Source organism: Cherax quadricarinatus, chromosome 62 (genome assembly GCF_038502225.1).
Source record: "Cherax quadricarinatus isolate ZL_2023a chromosome 62, ASM3850222v1, whole genome shotgun sequence".
NCBI lineage: Eukaryota > Metazoa > Arthropoda > Malacostraca > Decapoda > Parastacidae > Cherax > Cherax quadricarinatus.
In genome coordinates, this window is record NC_091353.1 from 9,987,477 (window position 1) to 10,001,573 (window position 14,097).

Below are 14,097 nucleotides of genomic sequence, written 5' to 3' on the forward strand. Positions count from 1 at the left end.
CGAAGAAAGGTTGAGGGAAATCGGCCTGACGACACTGGAGGCCAGGAGAGTCAGGGGAGACATGATAACGACATATAAAATACTGCGCGGAATAGACAAGGTGGACAAAGACAGGATGTTCCAGAGATGGGACACAGACACAAGAGGTCACAATTGGAAGTTGAAGACTCAGATGAATCGAAGGGATGTTAGGAAGTATTTCTTCAGTCATAGAGTAGTCAAGTCATGGAATAGTCTAGAAAGTGAAGTAGTGGAGGCGGGAACCATACATAGTTTTCAGGCGAGGTATGATAAAGCTCATGTAGCAGGGAGAGAGAGGACCTAGTAGCAATCAGTGAAGAGGCGGGGCCAGGAGCTATGACTCGACCCCTGCAACCACAAATAGGTGAGTACACACACACACACACACACACGAGTTCTATGACATGGTGACAGCAGTAAGACAAGAGAGAGAGGGGTGGGTGGATTGCATTTTCTTGGACTGCAAGAAGGCTTTTGACACAGTACCACACAAGAGATTAGTGCAAAAACTGGAGGACCAAGCAGGGATAACAGGGAAGGCACTGCAATGGATCAGGGAATACTTGTCAGGAAGACAGCAGCGAGTAATGGTACGTGGCGAGGTGTCAGAGTGGGCACCTGTGACCAGTGGGGTCCCACAGGGGTCAGTCCTAGGACCAGTGCTGTTTCTGGTATTTGTGAACGACATGACGGAAGGAATAAACTCCGAGGTGTCCCTGTTTGCAGATGACGTGAAGTTGATGAGAAGAGTTCATTCGATCGAAGACCAGGCAGAACTACAAAGGGATCTGGACAGGCTGCAGAACTGGTCCAGCAACTGGCTCCTGGAGTTCAATCCCACCAAGTGCAAAGTCATGAGGATTGGGGAAGGGCAAAGAAGACCGCAGACGGAGTACAGTCTAAGGGGCCAGAGACTACAAACATCACTCAAGGAAAAAGATCTTGGGGTGAGTATAACACCAGGCACATCTCCTGAAGCGCACATCAACCAAATAACTGCCGCAGCATATGGGCACCTGGCAAACCTCAGAACAGCATTCCGACATCTTAATAAGGAGTCGTTCAGGACCCTGTACACCGTGTACGTTAGGCCCATATTAGAGTATGCGGCACCAGTTTGGAACCCATACCTAGCCAAGCATGTAAAGAAACTAGAGAAAGTGCAAAGGTTTGCAACAAGACTAGTCCCAGGGTTAAGAGGTATGTCCTATGAGGAGAGGTTAAGGGAAATCAACCTGACAACACTGGAGGACAGGAGAGATAGGGGGGACATGATAATGACTTACAAAATACTGAGAGGAATTGACAAGGTGGACAAAGACAGGATGTTCCAGAGACTGGACACAGCAACACGGGGACACAGTTGGAAGCTGAAGACACAGATGAATCAAAGGGATGTTAGGAAGTATTTCTTCAGCCACAGAGTAGTCAGGAAGTGGAATAGTTTGGGAAGCGATGTAGTGGAGGCAGGATCCATACATAGCTTTAAGCAGAGGTACGATAAAGCTCATGGTTCAGGGAGAGTGACCTAGTAGCGACCAGTGAAGAGGCGGGGCCAGGAGCTTGGACTCGACCCCTGCAACCTCAACTAGGTGAGTACAACTAGGTGAGTACACACACACACACACACACACACACACACACACACACACACACACACACACACACACACACACACACACACACACACACACACACACACACACACACACACACACACAGTGGACCCCCGGTTTACGATATTATTTCATTCCAGAAGTATGTTCAGGTGCCAGTACTGAACGAATTTGTTCCCGTAAGGAATATTGTGAATTAGATTAGTCCATTTCAGACCCCCAAACATACACGTACAAACGCACTTACATAAATACACTTACATAATTGGTCGCATTGAGAGGTGATCGTAAAACGGGGGTCCACTTTATAATTACCTTTGTACATCTATAAATCTTAAAATAATAAATTATAATTTCATTGAACATTAAAATGGTATGAAATACCGACAGATTGTTAGGTAAGACACATATGCAACAGTTAGGTATCTTTATTTCGAAACGTTTCGCCTACACAGTAGGCTTCTTCAGTCGAGTACAGAAAGGTTGATAGAAGCAGAAGATACTTGAAGACGATGTAATCAGTCCATCACCCTTAAAGTTTTGAGGTGGTCAGTCCCTCAGTCTGGAGAAGAGCATTGTTCCGTTGTCTGAAACAATATGAAGTTGAAGTGACAGAATGGGGCCTTTATATAGTGCCAGGAGGTGAGACGTAGGTTGCTTTGGGAGGGCAGGTCCTTCTCAAACCCAGCCGTTCTCACTAGTAGAGGTTGTCGAAGTGGTCTGTACCAAGATACCCTTGTGTTGCAGTGTCTGACAGAATGAACATTAAAATGGTATGAAATACCGACAGATTGTTAGGTAAGACACATATGCAACAGTTAGGTATCTTTATTTCGAAACGTTTCGCCTACACAGTAGGCTTCTTCAGTCGAGTACAGAAAGGTTGATAGAAGCAGAAGATACTTGAAGACGATGTAATCAGTCCATCACCCTTAAAGTTTTGAGGTGGTCAGTCCCTCAGTCTGGAGAAGAGCATTGTTCCGTTGTCTGAAACAATATGAAGTTGAAGTGACAGAATGGGGCCTTTATATAGTGCCAGGAGGTGAGACGTAGGTTGCTTTGGGAGGGCAGGTCCTTCTCAAACCCAGCCGTTCTCACTAGTAGAGGTTGTCGAAGTGGTCTGTACCAAGATACCCTTGTGTTGCAGTGTCTGACAGAATGAACATTAAAATGGTATGAAATACCGACAGATTGTTAGGTAAGACACATATGCAACAGTTAGGTATCTTTATTTCGAAACGTTTCGCCTACACAGTAGGCTTCTTCAGTCGAGTACAGAAAGGTTGATAGAAGCAGAAGATACTTGAAGACGATGTAATCAGTCCATCACCCTTAAAGTTTTGAGGTGGTCAGTCCCTCAGTCTGGAGAAGAGCATTGTTCCGTTGTCTGAAACAATATGAAGTTGAAGTGACAGAATGGGGCCTTTATATAGTGCCAGGAGGTGAGACGTAGGTTGCTTTGGGAGGGCAGGTCCTTCTCAAACCCAGCCGTTCTCACTAGTAGAGGTTGTCGAAGTGGTCTGTACCAAGATACCCTTGTGTTGCAGTGTCTGACAGAATGAACATTAAAATGGTATGAAATACCGACAGATTGTTAGGTAAGACACATATGCAACAGTTAGGTATCTTAGGGTATCTTGGTACAGACCACTTCGACAACCTCTACTAGTGAGAACGGCTGGGTTTGAGAAGGACCTGCCCTCCCAAAGCAACCTACGTCTCACCTCCTGGCACTATATAAAGGCCCCATTCTGTCACTTCAACTTCATATTGTTTCAGACAACGGAACAATGCTCTTCTCCAGACTGAGGGACTGACCACCTCAAAACTTTAAGGGTGATGGACTGATTACATCGTCTTCAAGTATCTTCTGCTTCTATCAACCTTTCTGTACTCGACTGAAGAAGCCTACTGTGTAGGCGAAACGTTTCGAAATAAAGATACCTAACTGTTGCATATGTGTCTTACCTAACAATCTGTCGGTATTTCATACCATTTTAATGTTCATTCTGTCAGACACTGCAACACAAGGGTATCTTGGTACAGACCACTTCGACAACCTCTACTAGTGAGAACGGCTGGGTTTGAGAAGGACCTGCCCTCCCAAAGCAACCTACGTCTCACCTCCTGGCACTATATAAAGGCCCTATTCTGTCACTTCAACTTCATATTGTTTCAGACAACGGAACAATGCTCTTCTCCAGACTGAGGGACTGACCACCTCAAAACTTTAAGGGTGATGGACTGATTACATCGTCTTCAAGTATCTTCTACTTCTATCAACCTTTCTGTACTCGACTGAAGAAGCCTACTGTGTAGGCGAAACGTTTCGAAATAAAGATACCTAACTGTTGCATATGTGTCTTACCTAACAATCTGTCGGTATTTCATACCATTTTAATGTTCATTCTGTCAGACACTCCAACACAAGGGTATCTTGGTACAGACCACTTCGACAACCTCTACTAGTGAGAACGGCTGGGTTTGAGAAGGACCTGCCCTCCCAAAGCAACCTACGTCTCACCTCCTGGCACTATATAAAGGCCCCATTCTGTCACTTCAACTTCATATTGTTTCAGACAACGGAACAATGCTCTTCTCCAGACTGAGGGACTGACCACCTCAAAACTTTAAGGGTGATGGACTGATTACATCGTCTTCAAGTATCTTCTGCTTCTATCAACCTTTCTGTACTCGACTGAAGAAGCCTACTGTGTAGGCGAAACGTTTCGAAATAAAGATACCTAACTGTTGCATATGTGTCTTACCTATAATTTCATTCATGACCCTACCATAAACAGTGTACATTCCTGACACCACTGTGTCACAGTAATTGATAAAATAATAAATTATAAGTAACATCTCTATACATATACATCATACACTGGATCACACGACACTTCATCCTACCACACAGGGTACAGTCCTTCTTCAGTATCACCCCTGTGTCTTTCTCTCTATACATATACATTACATGGCAGTTCATCCTACCACACAGGGTACAGTCCTTCTTCAGTATCACCCCTGTGTCTTTCTCTCTATACATATACATTACATGGCAGTTCATCCTACCACACAGGGTACAGTCCTTCCTCAGTATCATCCCTGCGTCTTTCTCTCTATACATATACATTACATGGCAGTTCATCCTACCACACAGGGTACAGTCCTTCTTCAGTATCACCCCTGTGTCTTTCTCTCTATACATATACATTACATGGCAGTTCATCCTACCACACAGGGTACAGTCCTTCTTCAGTATCACCCCTGCGTCTTTCTCTCTATACATATACATTACACGGCAGTTCATCCTACCACACAGGGTACAGTCCTTCCTCAGTATCATCCCTGCGTCTTTCTCTCTATACATATACATTACATGGCACTTCATCCTACCACACAGGGTACAGTCCTTCTTCAGTATCACCCCTGTGTCTTTCTCTCTATACATATACAGTACATTACACGGCAGTTCATCGTACCACACAGGGTACAGTCCTTCCTCAGTATCATCCCTGTGTTTCTCCTCAGAAACCAACAAGTCACTGACACCCAGTGTCACACGACACTACAGTCTCTCAGTGTTACACTACGCCCTTTTCTTACATTAGTGCCACACTCTGCCTCTTCCTCCAGTGTCACACTACGATCCCATCCTTTCTTCAGTGTCACACTCCGACCCTATCTTCTTTTAGTGTCACACTGCTCCGTCACGACTTGCTGCAGGTGGTCAGGTGAATACTGTCTCTTGCCAGTATACCGTAAAATGGTCAAATAAGTACCATCCACTGCCAGTAGATCTGTACCATAAGGTGGTCAGGTAAGTACTACTAAAGACCAGTAGGTATACACCGTAAGATGGTCAGGCGAATACTGTTTCCACTACCAGTAGTTCAGACCAGTAGGTATATACCGTAAGATGGTCAGGCGAATGCTGTTTCCACTGCCAGTAGATCCAAGACCAGTAGGTATACACCATCAGATGGTCAGGCGAATACTGGCTACTGCCTCAGACCAGTTGGTATACACCGTAAGGTGGTCTGGTGAATACTGCTTCCAAGGCCGGCTCAGCAGTCCCCACATTGGGTCTGATGACGTACCCAGTGGTACTGCCAGCCGGCAGGTTAACAATCCAACCACTTGTTTGGCAGGGGCCATCACACTGGTTGATCAGGCTCTGATCCACCAGGAGGCCTGGTCACAGACCGGGCTGCAGGGACGTTGACCCCCGGAACTCTCTCCAGGTAAACTCCAGGTAAACTATGACAGTTCTTCCACATGGCGTTCAATTTTTAATGTATTTTTTCAACTACATTTATAAAACTCAAATTGTATAGGGAAGTTTTACAAGTGAGCTGACTATATGATCGAGGTGTATAAATGGAAAACAGGAATAAATAAAGGGGATGTAAATAGCGTGCTGAAAATTTCCAGCCAAGACAGGACTCGCAACAATGGTTTCAAGTTGGAAAAATTCAGATTCAGAAAGGATATAGGAAAGCACTGGTTTGGTAATAGAGTTGTGGATGAGTGGAACAAACTCCCGAGTACAGTTATTCAGGCTAAAACGTTGTGTAGTTTTAAAAATAGGTTAGATAAATACATGAGTGGGTGTGGGTGAGTGTGAGTTGGACCTGACTAACTTGTGCTGCTGGGTCTGGTACAGTGCTCCATCCTTGAGTGGAGATGATCAGACTGGGTGGCTCATTGGGCTAATCCGGGGGTGGGTCATTGGTCTAATCTGGGGGGGGGGGACATGGACCTGCTCCGCATGGGTCAGTGGACCTGTTGCAGTGTTCCTTCTTTCTTATGTTCTTATATAAGGGAGCTTTATAAGTAAGCTGACTATATAGGGAAGCTTTATAGGCTGACTATATAGGGGAGCTTTATAAGTAAGTTGACTATATAGGGGAGCTTTATAAGTAAGCTGATTATGTAGGGGAGCTTTATAAGTTGACTATATAGGGGAGCTTTATAAGTAAGCATACTATATGGGAAGCTTTATAAGTGAGCTGACTATATAGAGCTTTATAAGTGTGCTGAATATATAGGGGAGCTTTATAAGTGAGCTGAATATATAGGGGAGCTTTATAAGTGAGCTTACTATGTAGGGGAGCTTTATATGTGAGCTGACTACATAAGGGAGCTTTGTAAGTAAGCTGACTGTATAGCAGAATTTTATAAGTAAGCTGACTGTATAGAGGAGCTTTTTAAGTAAGCTGACTATATAGAGGAGCTTTATAAGCTGACTATATAGGGGAGCTCTATAAGTAAACTGACTATATAGGGGAGCTTTATAAGTAAGCTAACGCTTGCTAATACGTCACATTGTTTTCAGATACATCTACCACTTCTTGGAGTGTGTTCCATTTCCCAGTGCTCGGAGACCCAGAATCCTCATCCAGCTGGACGCCAAAGAACGTATATCTCTGGCACAGCCCGAAGATTCTCCCATATGCTTAAGGTAGTGTGCCGAGTCATCTGTTCGTCCTCTCACTGCTGCTCTGCGGAGGACCTGTTGCATAATCTGTGGCATACAGGGGTCTCCCTCACTCTGTGTGAAATGGTTTTTTCAGAATTTTCATTGATGTAAATCCCCATTTCATCTGCAGGGTCATGTGCAATCAGTATTGTTTGTAAAAGATTTTGAAAATTCTTATTATGCAGAATTGTGTGTTGATGGCTGGAAATAACTTACTGTATTTTCTGGCATATAAGGCACATTTTTTCATCACATAAAGTCTTGGAAAATCAGCCTGCACCTTATATGCTCAAGGTCAGAGTCAAGGGTAGACTTTGGGTTATGCTTTCAAAAATGAAAATTTTTATTTCCTTGCGAAGCTTACAGTGTGTGGTTTACATATTATAAAATATTAATTACAAAGAAGGCCACTAGCATGCCTAGGCATTTTGGGCAGACTAATCCTAATTCTTACTCTATACTGACACAAGTTCTTGAGCAGTACACTTTAATATAAATTATTGCATGCTGATATAAAAGTTAGGTAACTGAAGTGATTAACATTAATTAGAGTGATAATAGTGAGGTAGTACAGAACATAATAATATTAGAATTAGTAAATTTAGTAATGACTATGTGCTCATATGTCAGAAAATATAGTATCATTGGTGCCATGGGCCCAGTATATACTGGCTCTCCTCACTTAATGACCAAGTTTCATTATTAAGTGACAGAACTCAGAATACACCAGCTAACCCCTTTACAGTGAACTTCTATTGTACTTTTTCTGTTCTTTCCTCCTCCTCCTCTTCTTCCTCTTCCAAGTGCTGGTGCACTTCCAAGTCTGTAAAATCTTCATTGGTTAGCTCTCCCTCGACCAAAGTTCTTGTACAGTGTACCATAGTGACTGGTCAGAGAGCTGGTCGTAATTCCATGCTGTGGTTAAACAGGTAGGTCATTAAGTGAGGAGTGTCTGTATCTACTGCACAATACTGAGGATGCCTGTATCTTGTTGTAATAATGTTGTGTGATGGGTGAGTAACTTAAGCATGGTTCTTTACACCTGTTACCCCAGTTCAAATAGCAGTAAATAGGTACCTGGGTGTTACCCACCTTACACCTGTTGTCCCAGTTCAAATAGTAAATAGGTACTTGGGTGTTAGTCAACTTGTGGATGATATTCCTGTGGGGAGGAGAGATAATATTCTTTAAGTAAAGCTTAGGTTGTAAATGAGTTGAGGCAGACTAGCAGTTTGTAGTCTGTAAATGCAACGTTGATTTTTTACAATACTATATATAAAATGAATGACTTCGAGAGTGTATAAATCTGTAGTGGAGGGAAGATAGGGTAGGGGTCGGCCTAGGAAAGGTTGGAGGGTAAAGAAGGTTTTGTGTGCAAGGGGCTTGGACTTCCAGCAAGCAAGTGTGAGAGTGTTAGATAGGAGCGAATGGAGACAAATGGTTTTGAGGATTTGACATGCTGTTGGAGTGTGAGCAAGGTAACATTTATGAAGGGATTCAGGGAAACCGGCAGGCCAGACTTGAGTCCTGGAGATGGGAAGTACAGTGTCTACACTGAAGGAGGGGTGTTAACCCCTTGACTGTCACAACCCCCAATCCTAAGGTGTCTCCTGGTGTCGCAAAATTTAACCCTCTGACTGTCGCGGCCGTATATATACGTCTTACGAGGTACTGTGTTTGACGTATATATACTCATAAATTCTAGCGGCTTCAAATCAAGCAGGAGAAAGCTGGTAGGCCCACATGTGAGAGAATGGGTCTGTGTGGTCAGTGTGCACCATTTAAAAAAAAAAATCCTGGAGCACGCAGTGCATAATGAGAAAAAAAAAACTCCGACCGTTTTTTTTTAATTAAAATGCCGACTTTGTGGTCTATTTTCATATAGTATTTATGGCTGTATTCTCGTTTTCTTGGTCTCATTTGATAGAATGGGAAACATATTATAGAAATAGAGGTGATTTTGATTGATTTTACTATAAAAAGAACCTAGAAATGGAGCTCAAAGTAGGGGAAATGTTTGATTTTTGCCAATGTTCAAAAGTAAACAAATGATGCCATTGTCCAATAAATGTCCAACTAGCCATTCTAATATGCAGTCATGAATGGGTTGATGTTATTTATACAATTATTACAGTATTGCAGTAGTCTGCATAATAGTAAGTCTTCTATTTTTTGTTTGAATAAAAATTCAAAATAGAAAGCAAGAGTAATATCAGAGGGGCCTGGAGATATGACTGATGAACAAAGAAAATGTTATTTTAGAGCCAGGAATGTCTGCATTGTTCGTTCTGGACCTTATTTTGAAATTGTCATATTTTTTAGTTTTTGTGAAATTGGCCAAATTGCAAATTTCTGACCACATTATTAGGTAGTTGAAATCGGTAAATGGGCAGTTTCTTGTACTCAATCGATAGAACAAATGGGGTTCTAAAGAAATAGCTATGAGTTTGGGTGACTGGAACAATGGAATTAGCCGAAAATAGGGCTCAAAGTGGGCGAAATCGCCGATTTGTAAACAGCGCCGAGGTCGCTAACTTCGCGAGAGCGTAATTCCATCAGTTTTCCATCAAATTTCGTTTTTTTTGGTGTCATTACAATCGGGAAAAGATTCTCTATCATTTCAAAAGAAAAAATGATTTTTTTTTTAAATTTTGCGACACCAGGAGACACCTCAGGATTGGGGGTTGCGACAGTCAAAGGGTTAATTAAAAAAAACGGTCGGAGTTTTTTTTTTCTCATGCACTACGTGCTCCAGGATTTTTTTTATATGGTGCACACTGACCAAACAGACCCATTCTCTCACATGTGGACCTACCAGCTTTCTCCTGCTTGATTTGAAGCCGCTAGAATTTATGAGTATATATACGTCAAACACTGTACCTCGTAAGACATATATATACGGCTGCGACAGTCAAAGGGTTAATGTTGCAGTTTTATAACTGTAGTGTAAAGCACCCTTCTGGCAAGACAGTGATGGAGTGAATGATGGTGAAAGTTTTTCTTTTTCGGGTCACCCTGCCTTGGTGGGCCACCCTGCCTTGGTGGGCCACCCTGCCTTGGTGGGCCACCCTGCTTTGGTGGGCCACCCTGCCTTGGTGGGCTGCCCTGCCTTGGTGGGCCGCCCTGCCTTGGTGGGCCACCCTGCCTTGGTGGGTCACCCTGCCTTGGTGGACCACCCTGCCTTGGTGGACCACCCTGCCTTGGTGGGCCACCCTGCCTTGGTGGGCCACCCTGCCTTGGTGGGCCACCCTGCCTTGGTGGGCCACCCTGCCTTGGTGGGCCACCCTGCCTTGGTGGACCACTCTGCCTTGGTGGACCACCCTGCCTTGGTGGACCACTCTGCCTTGGTGGGCCACCCTGCCTTGGTGGGCCACCCTGCCTTGGTGGGCCACCCTGCCTTGGTGGACCACCCTACCTTGGTGGACCACCCTGCCTTGGTGGACCACCCTGCCTTGGTGGGCCACCCTGCTTTGGTGGGCCACCCTGCTTTGGTGGGCCACCCTGCCTTGGTGGGCCACCCTGCCTTGGTGGGCCACCCTGCCTTGGTGGGCCACCCTGCCTTGGTGGGCCACCCTGCCTTGGTGGGATGCCCTGCCTTGGTGGGCCACCCTGCCTTGGTGGGCCACCCTGTCTTGGTGGGCCACCCTGCCTTGGTGGGCCACCCTGCCTTGGTGGGCCACCCTGCCTTGGTGGGCCACCCTGCCTTGGTGGGCCACCCTGCCTTGGTGGACCACCCTGCCTTGGTGGGCCACCCTGCCTTGGTGGACCACCCTGCCTTGGTGGGCCACCCTGCCTTGGTGGGCCACCCTGCCTTGGTGGACCACCCTGCCTTGGTGGACCACCCTGCCTTGGTGGGCCACCCTGCCTAGGTTGGCCACCCTGCCTTGGTGGGCCACCCTGCCTTGGTGGGCCACCCTGCCTTGGTGGGCCACCCTGCCTTGGTGGGCCACCCTGCCTTGGTGGACCACCCTGCCTTGGTGGACCACCCTGCCTTGGTGGGCCACCCTGCCTTGGTGGGCCACCCTGCCTTGGTGGGCCACCCTGCCTTGGTGGGCCACCCTGCCTTGGTGGACCACCCTGCCTTGGTGGGCCACCCTGCCTTGGTGGGCCACCCTGCCTTGGTGGGCCACCCTGCCTTGGTGGGCCACCCTGCCTTGGTGGGCCACCCTGCCTTGGTGGACCACCCTGCCTTGGTGGACCACCCTGCCTTGGTGGACCACCCTGCCTTGGTGGACCACCCTGCCTTGGTGGGCCACCCTGCCTTGGTGGACCACCCTGCCTTGGTGGGCCACCCTGCCTTGGTGGACCACCCTGCCTTGGTGGACCACCCTGCCTTGGTGGACCACCCTGCCTTGGTGGACCACCCTGCCTTGGTGGGCCACCCTGCCTTGGTGGGCCACCCTGCCTTGGTGGGCCACCCTGCCTTGGTGGACCACCCTGCCTTGGTGGACCACCCTGCCTTGGTGGACCACCCTGCCTTGGTGGACCACCCTGCCTTGGTGGGCCACCCTGCCTTGGTGGACCACCCTGCCTTTTTGGACCACCCTGCCTTGGTGGGCCACCCTGCCTTGGTGGGCCACCCTGCCTTGGTGGGAGATGGCAGATGTGTTAATAGTAAAATAAAAAATATAAAATGACAGGCCTTTTAATTAGTGAGACTTGATTTATGAAGTACCACCAGCACCTACATCAAGGGAATCCCCCTTGATGTAGGTGAAAGGCTCTTGATCCAAGGGATTTAGGTTATCCTTCTCTTACTCAGGTCAGACTTGATTATCTTCAGTCCCTAGAGCTCTGTGATCCTTAGGGGTTTAGTGCTTCCTCATGAATATGCTGTAATAGTATAATTTAATGTAATAATGTATACTATAATGGGCAAAATAACCACTGTGAAAAAATAGTGAAACTAAGAAGTACTTTTGTGATTTCTCACATTATCAGTGTGAGAAATCACAAAAGCACTTGGAAATTTACTATTGTTTCACAGTGGTTATTTTGTATTGTGATATCACCTGTTTACTGTGATCCTGTTGTATATTATGTGTAATGCATATATATAATTGTACTGTAATATTCACAGCGGAGCCAAGTTCCACCAGTTAGTGATGAACCTGCGTCCAGAGGGCTGTCTGACAGTGCTGCTCTTTGCTCTCACCGAACAGAAAATCCTCTTGCATTCTCTCAGACCAGACGTTCTCACTGCAGTCTCTGAGGCCATCAGTATGGTGCGTACCTCACTCACTCACCCTGGCCGCTGTTCTTCCCAGCTGAGCTGGCGATAATTAGTGCCACTTGTAGATTGCTGATGTTATTAATGTGTCTTCCAGGGGAAGAAAATCGGGTGATGTGAGTCTTGACCATTACATGACCCACTGAGTGAGTTGTTAAGTGTGTTTTAATATTGTGTAATTGCTGGTGTGTAACCATGACTCAAGGAACACTTGTGCCTGTGACAGAACACTTGGTTCTCCTCACTGCTGGTGTGTAACCATGACTCAAGGAACACTTGTGCCTGTGACAGAACACTTGGTTCTCCTCGCTGCTGGTGTGTAACCTTGACTCAAGGAACACTTGTGCCTGTGACAGAACACTTGGTTCTCCTCACTGCTGGTGTGTAACCATGACTCAAGGAACACTTGTGCCTGTGACAGAGCACTTGGTTCTCCTCGCTGCTGGTGTGTAACCTTGACTCAAGGAACACTTGTGCCTGTGACAGAGCACTTGGTTCTCCTCACTGCTGGTGTGTAACCATGACTCAAGGAACACTTGTGCCTGTGACAGAACACTTGGTTCTCCTCGCTGCTGGTGTGTAACCATGACTCAAGGAACACTTGTGCCTGTGACAGAACACTTGGTTCTCCTCACTGCTGGTGTGTAACCATGACTCAAGGAACACTTGTGCCTGTGACAGAACACTTGGTTCTCCTCACTGCTGGTGTGTAACCATGACTCAAGGAACACTTGTGCCTGTGACAGAACACTTGGTTCTCCTCACTGCTGGTGTGTAACCATGACTCAAGGAACACTTGTGCCTGTGACAGAACACTTGGTTCTCCTCGCTGCTGGTGTGTAACCATGACTCAAGGAACACTTGTGCCTGTGACAGAACACTTGGTTCTCCTCGCTGCTGGTGTGTAACCATGACTCAAGGAACACTTGTGCCTGTGACAGAACACTTGGTTCTCCTCACTGCTGGTGTGTAACCATGACTCAAGGAACACTTGTGCCTGTGACAGAACACTTGGTTCTCCTCGCTGCTGGTGTGTAACCATGACTCAAGGAACACTTGTGCCTGTGACAGAACACTTGGTTCTCCTCGCTGCTGGTGTGTAACCATGACTCAAGAAATACACTCGTAGCTTGGAAGGTAGGAAGGAAGATACACTCTTACCTTGCCTATTTTGAACAGTTTCTCTCATTATTTGAAGGCATTGTTAGACTGCCTGTGCTTCAGCACTTCACAGCTTTAATGACTGTTCCATTTCTTTTATCCTAAATGTAAAATAGATTACAAATAGGCCCTTCAAGGGAGTGCCTTAATGCTGGTGAAGGGCTCTTGATTCAAGGAATTGGAGCTGACCTTCTGGATTAAGCCTCATGACCTTCCACTCTTCAGATATTACAAATTTAACAGTTCTTCATGACTATAATAATTCTAGATAGTAATAATGGTAGAATTACCAACAAAATGTTAGGTAAATGTTAAATATGCAATTAATGTGACATATTATTGTGGCAACATTTTGCTCTCCAGGAGCTTTATCAAGCTGTAACAGCTTGACAGATCTCCTGGAGAGTGAAACGTTCTCACAATAAAATATCGTATTACAGTCTCTCCTCACTTAACGACGGAGTTCTGTTCTTAAGACCATTCCGGTAAACTAATTTGTCACTAAGTAAGCAGCATACTATAATGGTAGTGGGTTTGTGTCAACCATCTTTGATGTTGTTTTAATGTCACCTTTGCACCATATATAA

General features: G+C 45.8%; 1 protein-coding gene across 4 annotated transcripts in view; it reads left to right on the plus strand.

Moving 5' to 3' along the window:
• Positions 1-14,097, plus strand: part of Crag (DENN domain-containing protein Crag) — a 201,919-nt gene that overhangs the window by 16,504 nt on the left and 171,318 nt on the right. For all 4 annotated transcript variants that reach the window (XM_070098409.1, XM_070098410.1, XM_070098412.1 and 1 more), the window contains exons 7-8: positions 6,976-7,101; positions 12,200-12,344. In XM_070098409.1, the coding sequence (XP_069954510.1) occupies positions 6,976-7,101; positions 12,200-12,344 (271 nt within the window). The remainder of the gene's footprint in view (positions 1-6,975; positions 7,102-12,199; positions 12,345-14,097) is intronic.